Genomic DNA, 19,734 nt, shown 5'->3' with positions numbered 1-19,734 from the left:
CACCCACAGCTCTAGCTCCAAAATGTAGTTGGCCAGCAGTTGCAGCTGGACACACTTCCTGCACACATTGTCGCCAGGGACAATGGAAGTATCCATGATTTCCCACAGAAGGAGCATATAACGGGTGTGAGCTCTGCTGCCATGACTTCCCTTTAGACTAAGCTTGTTCGTTACTCCCTTTAAAAAATACTAACTACTCTAGGGGCCTTATTCCGCTGCAAACACTCCCACTACAGTTCAAAGTCCTCACCTTATTTTGTTTAAGCTAATGGACCACAGCAGTTTAATTAGTAGGAAAAGTAGAAGTACTCACCTGACCCCACTTATCAATCAGCTGCCTCCCCTGCATCGTGTCACTTTTTGAATTGTGATGTATTTTGAACTCCACCGCCTGAATGTCCTGAGGGTATGCCTCTCCTTTCTGGTCTTGGTCTCTGTTTTTCACACCATTTTATATAGCTCTCCTTTCCAGTCTAAAACTCACCTTCTTCCAACCCTAAGAGCAACTTTTAGTTAATTGCTAAATTAAAGAAAGACTAGACTTTAGATGGAATTTAACACTAAATTTAACCCTTAAACCCCTTCAGTCACCAATCTCCAACTGAAACTCTCTACTTCAGCCGAACACAGACAAAGTCAGCACTATAAGATAGCCAACTTTCATACTCTCTGAACCTAGCCTCTGAAAAGCTGATGAAGCCAGCTATATAATTTACTAGTTACAGTTGCAAGCAGAGCTTCTATAAGCCCTGTTTTCAGGCTGAACTAAAACTCGCCTTCCAATCCGAACAGCAACTTTTAGTTATATGCTAAATTAAAGAAAGACTGGACTTTAGATAGAATTTAACCCTTAATTTAACCCTTAAACCCCCTCAGTCACCAATCTCCAACTAAAGTTCTCTACTGCAGCCAAACACAGCACTCCTGTGCAGACAATGTCAGGTGAGTAGTACTAGTGAGAACCAGGCTGAGTATAGAAGGTTCAGAGGCAAGTGATAAAAAATAGAAGCAAAGAGACAGTATACTGAGAAGAGACTGGTGGCTAATGCAAAAAGGGTGGTAAAATGAGGACTGGCACTAACTAGGGATCTAAAAGAGGATTTACACCTCAAGGGGCATGACTGAGATACTAAATGTCTTTACCAAGGAAGAAGATGCTGCCTAAGTTGTAGTGAAAGAGGCGTTAGTTGAGACAGTGGTTGGGTTAAAAATTGATGAAAAAGAGGTATTAGATAGGCTGGTTGTACTTGAAGTTTCTAAGTCACTGGGACCAGAGGATATGCATCCAAGGATACTGAGAGAAGTAAGGGTGGAAATTGTGGATGCACTGGCCATGATCTTCCAATACTACTTAGATGCAGGGGTGGTGCCTGAGGATTGGAGAATTGTAAGTGTTGCACCCTTGTTCAAGAAGACGAGGAATGAATCCAGCAATTACAGACCTGTCAGTTTAACCTTGGTTGTGGGAGAGCTTTCAGAAATGATAATTTGGGAAAAAGCAGTCACTTAGACAAATGTGGATTAATTAAGGAACGCCAGCATTTATGTTGTGGACAAAATGCGTTTAACTAACATGCTTGAATTTTTGATGAAGTAACAGGGAGGGTTGATGTAGTGTAAACGGGCTTCCAAATGGCATTTGCTAAAGCGCTACATAACAGGCTTGTCAGCAAAGTTAGTACCAAGGGAATAAAAGGGCCAGTAGCAGCATGAATATGAAATTGACTGAAGGACAGGAAACAGAGTAGCGATGGTAATTGGAGGAAGAATGGGGTTCCCTAGGAGTCAGTGCCAGGAACCAGCACTGTATATAAGTACCTGGACTTGGGTGTACAGGGCACAATTTCAAAATTTACAGATGACCCAAAATTTGGAAGTATTGTAAACTATGAGGAGAATGGTTATAAACTTCAGGAGGATGTATACAGGCTGGTGAATAGGCAGACACCTGGCAGATGAAATTTAATGCAGAGAAGTGTGATGTGATTCAATTTTCCAGGAAGAGTGACGAGAAGCAATATAAAATAAAGGATGCAAGTCAAAAGATGGTGTAGGAGGAGAGTAATCTGAGTTATGTATGCACAAATTATTGAAGGTTACAGGGCTAGTTAAGAACGTGGTTAACAAAGTATGTGGGATTTTGGACTTTATGAGCAGGGCCTGAACTGAAATAATGCGTCCAAATCTTGGCATAACACTTTAGGAAGGATGTGAAGGCATTAGAGAGATGCAGGAAAGATTCACAAGAATGAGGTTCCTCATCCTTGAACCAGTTACGTGGATAAATTGGAGGACTTTTCTCCTTGGAGAATAGAAGATTAGTAGGAATTTCTTTCGAGGTTTTCAAAAGTAAGAAGGGTCTGGAAAGTGTAGATAGGGAGAACCTGTTCCCATTTGTAGAAGGTGCATGAATCAGAGGGATTTAAGGTGATTGACAAAAGAAGCAATATGGCGGCATGATAAAAACCTTTCTTACACAGCTGTTGGTTAGTATCTAGAATGCGCTGCCTGAGTGTTTTGTGGAGGCAGATTCAGTTGTGCCAATCAAAAGAGCATTGGACGATTCTGAAGAGATAACATTTGCAGGGCTACAAGAAAAAGACAGGGGGTGTGCAATTAGGTAAGTTGCTCTTGCACAGAACCAACAAGGGTGCAATGGGATGAATGGCCTCCTGTTCTGTAATCATTCTATGATTCTATAACTCCCCATGCGCACTCTGCACTTGCTTGGCTCTGAATTATTATCGGGCCCAAGTGTTGGATTATTGCGTGTAGAATATTTAATAGAATTCTGTGTTGCTTTAACAAAACCAAAATAGAGTAGCAGTAGTACATTGTAGTGTAACCTAGGTTACACATCAAAGCATTCTATTTAAAATGTTGTAGATGGAAATACGCATTTTAGCGTAACTTCAGCATACAGTAGAGAACCAGGGGTCCCAAAGTTTGTTCCTTGCCAATATGATTGGAAATATCAGTGACTTACATATTAATGACAAAAGTTGCTTACAGTTTACAGTACAAAGATGTTTTTTTACTGGTCATTGTTAAGTGTTAAGTTGTTTTGTAGGTAGGTTACTTTGTAGGTAAAACTAGTTAACAATTTATGAATTTACAGATCAAAGAGACAAGACGGGCAGTAAAAGATTCTGAAAGTGGAGTTGAAAAGATGTCAATTGGTCATCACATTCAAGACCGTGCTCATGTCATTCAGAAATACAGAAACCAGAGAACAGGTGATGAAGAAATTGATCAAGAATTTATCAACCTACATGAAGGTGAGGCAACCATGTTATGGTTAGGTCTATTTCAAAAGATGCCATTAAATAATATGAAAATATCAGCATATATGCATAGGAATAAATCCTTCATTCTTTGCATACTCAGATTATTTTCAGAAGCCAGGATCTTTATGCCAGGATCTATATATATATCCTATTTTTTTACTTTTAATGTGCATATGAATTGCCTTATTGTACCAGGGTGAGATAGACATTTGAAACTCCATGGAGAGCAAACCTGGCAATTATGTGTGGCATCAGAGTCCCATTGTGAGACTCTGCTGCTAACCCCACCAATGTTTCCAGGGTGAACAGCATTGGCCAGGGGGAGTAGGCCTTCAACAATTTGGGAGTGCAAATGGGACAGCTTCAAAACCTTGATTCCCACATGTATTCTTAGATCTCAACTGAGAAATCACATTGCTACACCCAACCCAATTCTGTGTCTCAAATGAGGCTGGAATGTGGGAACCAAACATTCAAGCTCTTATCCTTCACATCACAGGCCTTGTAAAGAAAAGTCAAAGATTTGAGCAATTTATAAGCCTGATCAGAAAACTTTGCACATAGCTGGAACCTGGCACATCAGAGCCCTGGCTGAGTTTGTGACCATTTTGTAAAACCCTCAACAAAGTTATGGTAGAAATCTTCTGCTATTTGGAACCTTGTTCAGAGACCTGGCAATTAAGTAGAAAATTTGTCATTTGCAGCTCAAGTTCTGTAACTTTGCTGATTGGTCACAAAGTAGGTGCCAGTTTTTTTTAATTTTACCAGCAGATCTCTTGTGACATTGCTTATCCTGAGTCAAAGGATGAACTGTTGTATAATAATAGCTGTATTACTGACATGTAATATGTACATTAGGTCACTAATATTATGTGCTACAGGGCATTTGTATTAAATGGTATTCAGAGAGTTTTGCTGGTGCTTTTAGGTCATAAAGGAATGCCCTTATTTCTTTGCGTAAAATTCATTGTATGTTAACAGTTTTTAACTTGACTGTATCCATCAAGATGATATTCAAGGCTGGGAAAGCCGGCTGTACAACACTCAATCTATGTGAAAATGATTATAGCATCGTAAAATGTGGTTTCAAACTGTCCCGGTAGTGCTTGGGTCCCACCACCAGCTGCTGCAGTGAGAACTGAATGGTATGTGACTGCTGTCCCAACTGTTGCTGCTGTCAACCCCTCCAGCAGGAGTCACTTGGTTCGCATCTGTGTGTATCTGTATATTCTGTCTTGAGCATGGTGACCATCCCCATTTGAATCCCTCTAGTAGCTGAAAATGTATTTTCAAACTTCCTTCCTACTATCAATAGTATGTTTTATATTGCACTTTCATGTTTCTAAGATACAGGCATTAAGATATTACAAATTTTAAAGCTTTATTTTAAAAAGTGAACACAAAAGCTGTTAAAATGATTGCAGCGTACCAGATGACTTTTGGTATTTGAACTGTGGACAGCAGAGTCAGCGGCCAATACCTGATTAAATATGGACCTGAATGAAGGATCCTCACAATCATTTGTGAGATTCATGCATCTCATTGTTTAAGGATGGACCAAAATCGACAGATCATGGGGTTTGCAGTCAACTCATCGCCATGTTTCACAAGGGACAAAAGCGACATCAAAGCTTAGTGGGTGTTAGATGAAAGTGAAGCTGATCCTATCGACCTTTCATTATATTGCGATGGCCCCTCATACAAACACCCCTCAAACTGTCAAAGTGTGAGAAGCCGTAACACAGGATGTTTATTGACCTAACACTCCACATTATTTATAGAAGCACTTTGGACTCTCAGCAGATCACATGAGTAAGACAGCCATGTATGTTGCCTGCTTTTAAAACAACAAACTCTTCTGAGACTGAGAAACCAGCAGAAAGCCATCGAACCAGCTGCAGTCAAATCAGCTAAGATAATTTACGGTCATACCTTGAAAGTGGGAGAAGGACTTTCTCCAACCTATTCCAAATGCAAGATCACCTGATAACCAACCTCCTAGCAATTCAACTGCAAAAGCCTCACAGCTTACTGCAAAGCCTCTACTTTTCAAGACCTTCACTCCAGCTAAAGCCACATCCACAAAAGATACTGAAATAATACCAGGTTGTAATTGTATTGTTTTTTCTTCTTCATTTTTCACACTAAGAATAGTTATAAACAGTATGTGTGAGTCATGTGAGTGAGACATCGCCTTATATTAAATCGGGCAAGTGGGGGATAATAAATAAGTTCATTTTTAAATTCACCAAAGTTTGTTGCTGGAATTATTCAAAATTGGGACAACCATATGCAGGTAAGCAAATACATATACCTCACATTCATAAAACTTTGATCACAGATAAAAAAGCACATAAATTCTGTCTGTGACTTAAGCCTCAAAATTATTTAAGTTATGGTGTCTTGATTTAGGAGTGGGAATCAACTGGTTTCCAATAAAATCAAAGATAAATACGCTTTTATCGGGCATGGTGTGGGGCTGGAAGATGGGCCATTTAAAGCACAGCAGCAGTAAGACATAGGACAGATTGGAGAGTGGGAGGGACGGGCAGAGGATTTGCTTAAGGAGCTGGGAAGAGCTCTCCTGCACGTCTTGGCTTACAAACAATACTACTATAAATATTACAATAAGATGCACCAACTCACCAAGCTTCTGGAAAAATGGCAACAGACATATGTAACAGGTTTGAGGAATGTTAGGAATTTTTAGCCTTCAACGCCATCCTCTCTCATCATTGTAGAGGGGTTAATTTTTTTAAATTCATTCATGGGATTGGGCCTTCGCTGGCTGGGCCAGCATTTATTGCCCACCCCAAATTGCCCTTGAGAAGGTGATGGTGAGCTGCCTTGTGGAGTTAGGAAGGGAGTTCCAGGACTTTGACCCAACGACAGCAAAGGAACAGCAATATATTTCCAAGTTAGGATGGTGAGTGACTTGGAAGGGAACTTCCAGGTGGTGGTGTTCCCATCTATCTGCTGCTCTTGTCCTTCTAGTTGGTCGTGATCATGGGTTTGGAAGGTGCTGCCAAAGGAGCCTTGGTGAATTCCTGTAGTGCATCTCATAGATGGTACACGTTGCTGCTACCATGTGTCAGTGGTGGAGGGAGCAAATGTTTGTGAATGTGGTACTAATCAAGCGGGCTGCTTTGTCCTGGATGGTGTCAAGCTTCTTGAGTGTTTTGGGAGCTGCATTCATCCAGGCAAATGGGGAGTATTCCATCACACTCCTGACTTGTGTGTCACACTCCTGACTTGTGCCTTGTAGATGGTGGACAGGCTTTGGGGAGTCAGGAGGTAAGTTACTCGTCACATGATTCCTAATCTCTGACCTGCTCTTGTAGCCACGGTATTTATATGGCTAGTCTAGTTAGGTTTCTGGTCAATGGTAACCCCCAGGATGTTGATAGTGACAGTAATGATTGACCCATTATAGCTTATCAGCAGTGTAGAGGAAGATGCGGGCACCATCCTGACAGCTTAGTGGGGTGGGGATGTGCGGGTCTGGGGACGCTGTTTTACAAATTTACACCTTAGAAAAACATTATGGATGAGAAATTGGATCAGTCGCACCCATTTTTTTGGGGGGGGTGGCTGCAAATATTCTTCGAGTTGCTAAATGGTGTTTGCAATGATTATGTATACTTGGGATGCAAACTGCACTGGACACCATCCGAGTGCAGATGTTCAAGTGAACGCACAGTGAATGTACCCTAGAAGAATGCAAATCAACACATCACATTCATTTGACATCAATGCTGCCAATTTGGAGCTCACCAATTAGTCAAAATCTCTCTAAAGCTCGCACAGCTGAACATGCAGGAAGAAACCCCCAACAGCACTATTTGAAGGGATCGTCCATTACTTCTGCCTTCTTGCAGTTTGATTTCTTCTGGCTGTTGCTAAATTCAACACATTTTTGATGCTTTCCATAGTTATATGTTTCAAAGGCCTACAGGGATATGTGCGATAAGTGTTGAAGCATTCTTTGCTGCCTTCAAGATTCCTACACAAAACAAGAAGCGGGTGCACTAGTAGGCTTTTCTCTAGGAATAGAGCATAATCTGCAGAATGAACAGAAGTCCCACATAACGGGACAAGCTGCTGGAAAAAGGGTGAGAGGTGAAGGACTCTTAATAGTATACCATATCTGTACAGGCTGTAAGCAATTCTTTCACCTGAACCTCAATGAGAAGCAATTTGTGAGATATCGACGCTTCACTAAGGAGCTTCACAGCAAAATCTGCCGACTGATGTTGTTGCAGCTTCAACCTCAGCAGGGCAAGAATACATTGGCAGTGGCTATGAGGTAACTGGTTCCTTTCATGTTGCTGCTGTAGATGTTAGCAACATCTCGCGGTTTGATGTCCACTGTTGCTAACTTAATTTTGTTCCCTCATGCCAGACGCGCAAGCAGAGCGGGCATAAGGGTTTGTTCAGATTGCAGGCTTCCCCGTGATGCAAGATGCCATTGACTGCATGCACATTCTTTGCTGGCATTGCATGTCAATTCTTTCATGTACCGGAACCTAAAAGGATTCCATTCCCTGAGCATCCAGCTGGTGTGTAACCATAGGCTGCAAATCATGTAGGTCAATGTCAGGTATTCTGGCAGCTATTTTGATGCCTTCATTCTGTGGCAGTTTACTGTGCCAGATGTTCAGTTACCACAGCAACCCAAAGTATGGCTACTGGACAACAAGAGCTATTTGCTGATAATGTGGCTAATGACTCACAAACTCTGCACACGCTTGCAGCATGCATACAGTGAGAGCCATGCTGCCTCAAGAAATATGATGGAGCAGACCATTAGCCTAATGAAGCAACCTTAACCCCAATTCCTCATGCAGCAACAGTCCCATACTCCTTACTTTCGTACTGCTACTGACCATCACAACATCTTGATCACAATGTAGAAATAAAAGCCACTACAACATAAACATTCCAAAACCAATTTTATAAATTATATCATACCCTATTGAATACAAACATATTATCCTTGTGTATTCTCTTTCTGTCTATCATTCTTGTGCCTTTGCTTGTCTAAACACTCACTCACAGTGCCACCTCTGTTGGCATAGCTGGCGAAAGGCTGCTGACTCAGTGGAGGAGAGTAGCGATGGCCTTAGAGGGTGACTTTGAGCACTCTGGGCCAAGAAAGCCTGGCTTCAGGCTGCACCGCCTTGTCATGGGTGGCAGCAGCATGGGCTGGCATTCTGACAGGCAACAGCAGGGGCAGTGACAAAGTAATAGTGTTGAGATCACAAGTGCTGTCGTCCTGAGAGAGGACAGCAGGTTTATGCTCTGTGGAGTCACTGCCAATCCCCTAAAATTGCACCATTGCAGTCCTAGTAATTATTGGAAGACACATTGCTGAACTCCTGTGACACCCTGCAAGCCCCTTTGTACCCTGGTATCCACAGCCATGATGGCAGCCGCCTGTGATTGCATGGCAGCAAGCTTAGCTTGCATTACTTCAGTCTGAATTTCCACTGCAGCAATCTGACTTTCGATGGAGGCTGCTGCCCACAAGTGCATCTCCAGGTGACTGATGCCATATTTGCCAAGGTCACCACTTATGTGCACTTTGACACGGATGAGGCTAGTCATGCACAGAGAGCTTTTACATATGCTGCAGCTGCTGGATTCCCACAGGTGTACAAAGTCATTGACTACACACTTGTGGCAATCAGCATGCCGTCAATCAACCAGCAGCCTTTGTTAATTGAAAGGGATTCCACACTCTCAATGTTCAGCTCGTATGCAACCAGCGGAAAGTTTTAATGTACGTCTGTGCAAGATATCCTGTAAACTGCCATGATGCCTTCATTCTGTGCAGTCTCATCTCCTATAGATTTTCACACTTCCACACAGTGAACAAGTGGCTCCTGAGAGGACCAGGTCATTGAAAGCCTTACCACTGATGCAGAGAAGAGAGACAACAAGATTCACATGACCACAAGTGCTATGAGCAAGCCATTGGATTGCTGAAGTTGCAATTTCAGTGCTTGGACAGATCTGGAGGGTGTATGTTCCAGCAAGGGTCACCAGATTGCTTGTGGTCTCCTGCGCCTTGCACAATATAAGCTGTGGAAGGGAGAAAGGTGCAGAGCACTTGGCAGCATTCTCCTTAAAGGAGGAGCCAGATGTGGAAATGATGACTAGAGCCGGCATTCAACTGACTGATAGAGAAGCCCGCAATGGCCTCACACAGTCGCGCTTCAGCTAATCTGAGTGTGTGAAGCCATAAAAAAGTACAATCATAAATCCTGTGCTCTCCTGCCCACCCCCACCCGACCCCTCCATTTCTATTTGGAATGTAGAATACAACAAAATAGTTGACAAGATAATGAATAGTTCAAATAAAATATTTGATTCATTAAATGAACATATGCATAACACCATGAACATTGTTACACACACGGAAATATATAGAAGCAAAAGTGAATCCCCTTGTGCTAATATGTCTTCCTGTTCTACTTCCTATTACACTTATATGGTGCAACCCTTGTATCTTCATCAGAGCTCGGGGCAGGCTGCTTGTTTCCCTGCTCTAAAAGATTAGAAGTCCCTGGCTGATGTCCTCTGGAGGCAGCGTGTGGAGCTCCGTTTCAGGAACTCTTCAATGCTGTCACTACCTCCTGCACCTTCTCCTGCTCACATGATGTACACATTGCCATGTGACAACCTAGCTATCTCCACTGAAGTTCCCTTGGAGATATATATCTGCTCTGGTGGAAAGTGAGTACAGTCCTGTGATGGCGTATCCACGGAATGCTCATCCTCCTTTGAGGGCTCCTCAGTCTCCTGCTGCTGCTGCTCTTCCATCATCTTAGAAGGACCTATGAGAGATAAAAGATATGAATTATTGCTGACATGTGCATATTGTGATATTTCACTTAGTGGTGATTTCAGTTCATCCTGAGTGAATGCAGAATGTCCTTAGCCTGTGTGGTAGCAATCTTAAGTATTCAGCAGTGATACAAAGAGTAACACAACCACCAGTCATTCCAGAGACAAGGAATATCTTCTTCAAATCTGGTTCATGCCACATACGAGAAGCCCCACCAGTGAGCTGCATGACCTCAGGGTATGTCATCAAGCAGAATATGGAGGATGCACTTCAGGTGCATGGATAGGTCTGGAGGCCCCATTCAGTACTTGCCAGTCAGGATATCCAGAATCAAGGTGGTGTATCTGCAACCACCACTTATTCCATGGCTGACTGCACACTGTCAATCCGTGCACAGAACACCATGCATGCGGGTTATAGAGTCCTTCATAGTTACCAACTTGTAACGCTTCTAAGCAAGTTCCTCAAAGACTCCAAACAATCCCTCATTCTTGGAAAACACGGTTTTTTAAAAGCTGGACCCTGAATACCGGTATCCCTGCTGTTCATGACCCTGAAAGGAAGGAACCTTTCCCTCTGATGAAGTGCTTGCAATTTCTCCAGGTCTATCTCCTCTTGCATTTATATATTTCCATGTTCTGTTGATTATATAACGCATTGCCATCAAACTGACTTCAATTTGTTACAGCTAAATCAATCTGTGCTTATGCTGGGCAAAGTGGAATTAAGTGACAATGGCATGTGAAGTGCTGAAGAGATCAGAGGAATATTAACTTTCAAGAATGGATGGGTTGGGGTCTGGTTGGAAGTAAAAATTGTGAAAAAATTAAAACATGACTGCACCCCAGCTCCATTACGCCTACTTCCAGGTTTACAGGAGGAATGTTTAGCTGTCTACAAGTAACTAGCTCACAGGAACCAGCTGGATCATCAGGACAAAGGTGGGTTGGCAAGTAGCTCAGCCATTAATATTTTTAACATAGGTTTCCCAGGGTTATACTGCCAAAGTCAACACTGCCCTCAATTCCTTTGCTCTGGCTCTTACCTGTATGCCACCAGAAACATCTGGTATCTCTTGGCTGGGTACCCATGAATGTATTCAACAGGATACAGATAAGTTGTTTGTTAGGCCATAAGCTTCTGTCAACTTTCCTTGTGATGACTGTAGCCAGATTGAGTGGGCCCTATTGTTTGTTTTTCTGCCTGCCTTCTCATGGTTACAGGGCGCCATTGATTGCATAGGAATGTCTTCACAGCTCAAAGGTTCAGTTAGCTATCCTGAAACTTGAAAGGACTTGATAACAAGTAAAAGCTGCCGCTGCCAATAATCCACTAGCAGCCTCCAACCCCTTGCACAAAACAGTCTTCAACCAGGCATACACCCAATGCACAGTGGGTTCTGTCATGTATTCACATTCAGCTTGAAGTAAAAGGGTGAGTTTGTACTCATGACTCAATAATAAGCAAGACCTGGAAGTGATGCTCTTTGCTGTTTAAGAATAAACTTAATGATGGATCATTGTGCCACACATTAATGTGCATGCACTTGCTGAATTACAATTATTTTAACTTATGCTTCCTATCGCTTTTATGTGGTACATCCCATGCAACTTCAGCAGAGGTAGAGGCAAGCTACTCAGATCCCTGCCCTGACTGCTTTTGGTCTGTCACCTCTGGATTTCAGAGCCCCGGAGAGCTCAATAAAACTCTCCACCTGCACCAATGCAGGGCCATCCATAGTCATTGGGAGACAAGGCAGCATGCCAGATACTCGCTGAGGTGGAGAAAAGGGAAGCAGAGTGATAGACGCAATGTCAGCAGGTGAGAAGTACTTTGAGTGGAGTTCAATGTCCTCTTTTGTTATCATCCCTCTTTTGAGCCAGCACCACATCACTCCTGTCACTCTGCTGGTGAGCAGCTTAGTGAAGGTTAGTGACACCTTGCAAAGTTACAGAACATGTAACTGTCATCCTGATTAATAAGGCAGACACTTCGGCATCCAGTCTACACAGCTGTGGTCAAGGCTTACATAGACTGTTTCAGAGCCAGGCTTGAAGCTCCAGGGAGGCAGCAATTCTCTTCATGGCAGACAATCTCACAGTTCCCTGCTCTATCAATTCATTAGTACTGGAGTTGGACTGTTCCTCCTCTCTGCTATGGTGGAGTCTGTGTGTGGCACATCTGTCAGTACCTCACAGAGTTACTCTTGTACCTCTATCATTCTCCTTTTCAACAATGGCCCCCTGGGTTTTGCATCTGCCTCCAACTGGGCAGTTTGGAGAGGATTGCACCCAACAATGCTGATTCTCTGCAGCTGTCCCTGCCACCAGTGCTTGCTTTTGAATCACCAGATGGAATCTAAATAACACGCAACTGGGCCCACCAAAGTGAAGTTATTTACCCTGGTGCATTGCTTTACATTCTGTGACAGAACACCATCAGAAGCAATGACGTCCTCTGAGGATTTGTCCTCATATAATTCTTAGGTGCTCGCACAAGGAGTTGACATTGGGTAGTCCTATGTGTCCTTCTCCCAAGGGAGGTGGCAACTCAGTAGATATGGCTCTGTAAACTGAACAGTGCAGTTTAATGAGCACCCATGGGAAGAGGGTGCTTTAAGTGAAGAGACACATGGTTGGGAATGGACAGTTCATTATAATAATAGTTGATATATTGCATAAGCGTGTTTTGATATTTTAGTCCTTACCATTTGGCAAGGTCATTAAATTTCTTGCAACACTGCAGTTTTTATCCACTGAACAGAGCTGCTTTGTGTACCATTTCTTTCCAAGTTCTGCATCTCATGATCCATATTTCAGAAAGAGTACATCCTTCTTGAACTACACTTCCTACAGCAAGATTTTTATTGTCCTACTTTTCTCCGGACTATTGTCAGGCATGTCTTCAGCCCACACTCAAATCAGCAATTTTAATTTTATTCCCTTGCCATCGTGCATTATATTGCAAGCCATGAGTCCAAACCAAAAAATGCAAGTGGCTTCAGATGAACTCTATAATTTGGCTAAATGTGTGTATACCTTGGATTGGTGGTCTGAGGTGTGGGGTGGTGGAGGTGGAGAATCTGTGTATTTTATAACCAACCTTGTTATTTTGTTTTCTTATAACTTAACAGATGATGCAATAGGTTTTGACCAAGAATGGAAGAATAAGGTGTCAAGGTTTATGCCTCCCGGAAAAAATCCATATGGTATTCAGGATGTAAGAAAAATCTTGGAAGGACAAAGGTACATCAGTCTCTTATTTTTTAACAGGATTATTTTTGAAAAGTGAAATAGCTTAATACTTGAGGTGAAATTTAAAATATGTTAAGACTTAGAACTGCATGAATAAGAGTATTAGTGTTAGGCAGTGAGATATTTTTGCATCTCAAGGATTGAATTTATCAATCTGAATAAACAAAACCAAGAATCAAGAAAAATTGTCACCCCCTTCCATGAAAATTTTACCATATTTAATTTCCTGTCTTGAAAACTGTTCAGACTGATGCTCCCACACATTCATTTTGCTGGCTAAATGTACACTTGTTTTGCATACTTAAAACTGGTACATGTACAAAAAAATAAATAAAGGATCAGAAGATAAAGAGGAAGAAGTTTTGCTGCAACTACACAAAGCTGTGGTTAGGCCACATCTGGAGTACTGTGTATAATTCTGGGCACTCCATCTTAGAAAGGATATGTTGGACCTGGAAGGGATGCAAGTACAGATAAAGCAGAATGTTGGCAGGCAAATTAGATTAAGAGGAGAGATTATATGAATAAGGTTTGTTTTATCTGGAATATAGGAGGTTAGGGGGTGATTGAGATTTTTAGGATTTTGAAATGCCACTTGCTGTTGGTGTTCTACATTTGAGAATAACTGATCCCATTGAGAGGAAACCCACTGTGCTTGGCTTAATGTTTTACCTTCTACTGCTTCAAACCAATCTTGTGCAGGTGCTCTTTGAAATAGATTTCTTTAAAAGCAGGTTGAACATGCACGGGAAGCTTCAGACATTGCCATTTGAACCTTAGGCTTGTTATTTGGGACAGTGCCAGCCAATTATTTTGTTGCTTTTTTGAGCCCTTGGACTGAATTTTATGCGGAGGATGGTGGCCTCGCCCTGCTCTGGCATAAAAGTTGGTGTGGGGGGTGGGGGCAAGCCTGCCTCCCCTTACCAGATCATCCAGCAGCCATTAAATTGCCACCAGGCTGTTAATCCCAACGGGATTGGTGGCCACTGCTGGGAATGCCATCAGTTCAAAAAGAAGAGGAACTTATGGAACCCAGTAAAGGGGTTTCACTGGGCTAGGCTGGCAAAGCCCAGAGAGCTAGGAGGCCAGGGTTGACAGGGTGGTGGTGGAGGAAAGAACACAGTTAGGGGGGGTGGAGTGAATACTTTTGGGGGGAGCCTCTGTTGGGCACATGGTGCCCTAACAGAAAGCACCCTCCTGTAGCCCCGCAACAAGACGGCCAGATGGTGCCAGCCCTCCTATCATAGGTAAAATCACATTAGTAATGTGAGGAGGCCCTTAAGTGGCTATTAATTTGCCACTTAAGGGCCTCAATTGGCCCATGGACAAGTGGGCTGCCCAATACCTCCCATACTGCAGGTAAAGTACCTATGGGCAGGCGACAGGTGTGCACTGCCACCATGAGACCCAATTTTACCCCATTCAGCCCCTGCCGCCTGTTAATTCACCCAAGAGAGGGAGTTCAAAATTCCAGCGCTTATATCAATAACTATTGCAAACCAGAGTCCACCCACCTAAAGGGTTTCATCAGAATCTCCTCAAGCTCCACAACTTGCCTTGATAGCCCTATAACAGTCCCTGTTACCTATTTGGGTACCTTCTTATTCAAATGTCAAATTAGGATATGTCACATTTTGTCGAAGTGATGGAAACACACTGAGACTAATGAGACAATATTGGTGTCCACTTGCAGAGTTCTGCCTCTGTTTGTCGTTGGGAAGGGCAACGGCAACTCCAAACTCCTGCAGTGCCACTGACTAGGGTGTGCTCATACAAGGAATACAGAAAGTTAGCATGCAGGTGCAGCAAGCAATTAGCAAGGCAAATGGCATGTTGGCCTTTATTGCAAGGGGATTGGATTACTAGAATTAAGAAATCTTACTACAGTTGTGAGACTGCATCTGGAGTACTGTGTGCAGTTTTGATCTCCACATTTAAGAAAGGATATACTAGCATTCGAGGTGGTACAGTGAGGTTGGTCCCTTGGATGAGGGGGTTTTTCCTGTGATGAGAGGTTGAGTAAATTGGGCATATATTCTCTGGAGTTTAGAAGAATGAGGTGATCTCATTGAAACCTACAAAACTCTGAAGGGGCTTGATAGGGTGGGTGCTGAGACATTGTTTCCGCTGGTCGGGGAGACATGGGGGCTCAGTCTCAGGATAAGGGGTCAATCATTTAGGACTGAGGTAAGGAGAAATTATTTCACTCAAAGGGTTGTGAATCTTTGGAATGCTCTACCTCAGAGGGTTGTGGACACTCCATTGAAAACATTTAAGGCTAGGATAGACAGATTTTTGGTCTCTCGGGGAATTAAGGGGTATGGGGAGCTGGCAGGAAAATGGAGTTGAAGTCCAAGACCAGCCATGATCGAATTGAATGGTGGAGCAGGCTTGATACGCTGTGTGATCTACTCCAGCTCCTATTTCCTATTTCTTGTGTTCTTGTGACTACCTCCTTTCCCCCGCACCCTCCTTACTTAACTCTGACTTTACATGTGCGAAGCTCATGGACTTTGTTTCCTAAATCCAGTTGCCTCTCCTTCCTTCATTACAGTCTGCAGCTTTCTCCATCTTGCCCTCCCTCATTAAACTCAATTTCTTCTTGAAACCTACCATCTAACATACCCTTCTTAGGCATATGATTGTCATCTCCCTACCTTTCATTATTGTTTCTTTTCTTTCAAAACAATAGTCCTCACCAATATCCTGAAAGCACCCACCCTTTATCCTCACAAATATACTGTTCTTTCTCTGCAATATGCTGCTATCACCCACATTTTTCTCATCACTGTGTTCAGCATCCTTTTTATTTGTTCACGGGAAGTAGGCATCGCTGGCACTGCCAGCTGTTATCGCCCAATTTAATTACCCTTGAGAAGGTGGTGGCAAATCATCTTCTTGCAATGTATGTAGTATAGGTTCACTCACAGCGCTATAAGGAACGGAGTTCCAGGATTTTGACCCAGCAATAGTGAAAGAATAGCAATATATTTCCAAGTCAGGATGGTGTGTGACTTGAAGCAGAGCTCACAGGTCAGGGTGTTTCCATGCCTGCTACCCTGGTCCTTCTAGGTGGGAGAGATTGCAGGTTTGGAAGGTGCTGTCAAAGGAGCCTTGGCCTGTGGCTGAAGTGCATCTTGCAGATTGTACGCATTGCTGCCACTATCCTTCGGTTTTGGAGGGAGCAAATGTTTAAGGTGGTGGATGGGATGCCAGTGAAGTGGGCTGCTTTGTCCTGGATAGTGGCGAGCTTCTTGAGTGTTATTGGAAGTGCACTCATCCAGGCTAATGAAGAATATTCCACCCCAATCCTGACTTGTGCCTTGTCAATGGGGGACAGGCTTTGGGGAGTCAGAAGGTGGGTTACTTGCTGCAGAATTCCAATCCTCTGACCTGCTCTTGTAACTAATCCAATTAAGCATCTGGTCACTGGTGATCCCAGGAGGTGGAGGATAGATTCAACAAAGACAATTCTGTTGCATATCAAGGGGAGATGGATCTTTTATTGATGGAGATGACCACTGCCAGGCACTAGTGTGGCATCAATGTTACTGGCCACTTATGAGTCCAAGCCTGAATGTTGTCCAGCTCTTTCTGTATGCCAGCACGACAGCTTCATTATTGGAGGAGTTATGTATGAAATTGAACATTTAGCAATCATCAGTGAGCAACCCCCACGTTTGACCTTATTATGGAGGCAAGGCCATTGATGAAACAGTTGAAGATGGTTGGGCCAGGACACTACCCTGAGGAACTCCGCCAGCAATGTCCTGGGGCTGAAATGTTTGGCCTTCAAAAACCACAAGCATCTTCCTTTATGGCATTTATGACCCCAGCCATTGGAGGGTTTTACACCTGATTCTGATTGACTTCAATTTTAGTAGAGCTTCTTGACGCCAGACTTGGTTAAATACTACTTTGATATCAAGGGCAGTCACTCTTGCCTCTTCTCTGGAATACTGCTTTCTTGTCCATATTTGGACCAAAGCTACAATGATGTCTGGAGATTAGTGGTCCTGACAGAACTCAAAATAAACATTGTTGAGCAGATCATTGGTGAGTTAAGTACCACATGATAGCATTGCCAGTGACACCTTCCATCATTTTGCTGATGATTGAGATTTTAAAGAATTTTTTTTAAGTTTGTATTCTGATGTTTATGGTTCTCCCTTAACCCTTGCTTATGTCCCAATCTTTATTTTGCTTTTCTGTATGATTTCAGTGAAATTCATGTTCTGTGCTTATTTGTTCCTGCATTGCTAGCTGTAATAATTCTCCAATCTGATTGGCAGATCACTTTGCTTGATGATCTCACTATTGTCAAAAGTCACAAATCCCCTGTATAGGGTGCCAAATTCAAAGTGACATCCGAATAGAGGAAGTCTGTGCACTAGAGATGATCAAAAATTTATAGGCAACTTTTCTGTGGTCACCATTCCTTCACCGCTGTCTGCAGATTCTATGTTAATATTGTATATCCATGAGTCCTAGAGAATAATCACCTACTCTGATTGAAAATATACAGAATAGAATCATCTAAGTTTCAATCTTCTGGACTGTAAATTAATAAACTCTTGCCATAAGTTTCTGACAACTGAAGAAAATGAGTTATCCTTGTCAGTATCATTCAAAAACTGGAAAGCAATGTCCACCATTAATGTAAGTAACAATATTATGGATCTTTTGCATTTTAGGAAAACGGGTAAGAGACCAACTGCTCTGTCTCCTACTCCCACCCCTGGTGGTTGTGGCTGTCCTGCTGCGAATCACAGAGGCTTTAACGGACATCATGTGATGAAACCTGGAAAGAGATGAACGTTTTGCTGAAACTACCTGGCTCTTCATTATGTGTCTCAGGCCATCTCTGTTTATTAAGACCAAGGCTGTGCTTTTTAAGCTCTAGTTCAGTTCATGCAGAATACTCCAGTTCATTTTTAGCTTTTGGCTAAAGCTCCATAACCAGCATGTCATTTTTGTCAACAGCAATACGCAAGAAATAAAGGGAATGCACTTTATAGAAGTTTATAGTAAATATCTACTTAGTCAAGATAGACACCCAGTAAAATGGGGTTCAGAAGTACAGGCGAAGAATTTGATTTAATACAGTGACATTGGTGGGAGGCACAACATTTTTTTGAGGGGGTGCACAGGAGATATAGCTAGATTTAAAAATGTGCAGCCAGTTGCCAGCATTAAGTGCTGCTTATTGCATTTGGGATTTGGGAAGATGGAAAATCCAGTAGGCTTACTCCTTTTTGAAGTGAGAACGGACCTGGATCAGTAGTGTGAGGGAAAAGTCTTTATGAAGCAGAAGGCTCCAGAGCATCCTGATTTTCTGATACAAAAGCAAAATATTGCAAATGCTGGAAAACTGAAATAAAAACAAAGCATTGGAAAAATTCAGCAGGCCTGGCAGGATCTGTGGAGAGAGAAACAGAGTTTCAAGCCCAATATGATTTCTTTGGAATTCTAGGGGTAAAACTCCCCTCCATGTTTCACAAACTAATGTGGGCTTGAGAGTGAATAAAGGTGACTCTTGACCACCTTTATATGCTTTCTGTCACCCTGTTTATTTTTTCCCTTTTTAAAATTTATTCCTTAATAGATTAAAAAATTGGACAATAATAGTATTTGCAGAAAAGCTTATATACACCTTGTTAGGTGACTATTGTATAACGACTAGATACAACTTCCTCCCGGAAACAATGACACTGTCATCATAGTATAATGAAGATACCAGTAAGCTTACTAAAACATGAATTTCAGACCTTTGCCTAGGTGTGACCACGATTTTAGTGTGATGAATTCTCATTTTATCTTGTTTCAAGAAAAGTAAAGTGATTTAATTTGGCCAGGTGAAACTGTGTGGTCAGTGGCAAAGCCACACGAGTAAGCAATCTAGGACTTAATTTTACTGTGGTAAAATGATCAGCAATGTGACAATATTTCTAAGTAACAGCATGCTTCACTGATATTGCAGTTTTACTAAGATTTTTCTACAAATGCTTACATAAACTGCAAAGTATGAATTGTCTTCATTGTGTAATTTATATTTTCCCTTACATTTTTATAACTTTTTGCGGACACCTTTTCAGAAAGGTGATGCTTTAAACAAGTTGCATGTATATGGCACCTTTAATGTAGAAAGACATCACAGGGTGCTTCACAGAAGTGTAATCAGACAAGCCATAGAGCTATTATGTGGTGTAACTAAAGGTTTGGTCAAAAAGGTGGGCCTTCAGGAAGATCTTAAAGAAGGAAAGAAGTTTAGGGAAGGAATACCGGAGCTTAGGCCCTAAATATTGGAATGCCACAGTTGGAGGACAGATTTTTTGGAGGGTTG

At 42.3% G+C, this 19,734-nt stretch overlaps 1 protein-coding gene across 1 annotated transcript in view; it reads left to right on the top strand.

Moving 5' to 3' along the window:
* The window catches only part of mlf1 (myeloid leukemia factor 1), a 71,834-nt gene extending 52,420 nt beyond the window's left edge, over positions 1 to 19,414 (top strand). Inside the window, exons 5-7 of the mRNA XM_041178034.1 lie at positions 3,119 to 3,278; positions 13,271 to 13,382; positions 18,086 to 19,414. Of these exons, the coding sequence (XP_041033968.1) occupies positions 3,119 to 3,278; positions 13,271 to 13,382; positions 18,086 to 18,206 (393 nt within the window). The 3' untranslated portion in view covers positions 18,207 to 19,414. The remainder of the gene's footprint in view (positions 1 to 3,118; positions 3,279 to 13,270; positions 13,383 to 18,085) is intronic.
* Positions 19,415 to 19,734: the final 320 nt, after the last annotated feature.

This window comes from Carcharodon carcharias, chromosome 2 (genome assembly GCF_017639515.1).
Source record: "Carcharodon carcharias isolate sCarCar2 chromosome 2, sCarCar2.pri, whole genome shotgun sequence".
Classification (NCBI taxonomy): Eukaryota; Metazoa; Chordata; class Chondrichthyes; order Lamniformes; family Lamnidae; genus Carcharodon; species Carcharodon carcharias.
The sequence above is the reverse complement of the archived record's forward strand: the minus strand, read 5'-3'. Positions and strand labels throughout refer to the sequence as shown.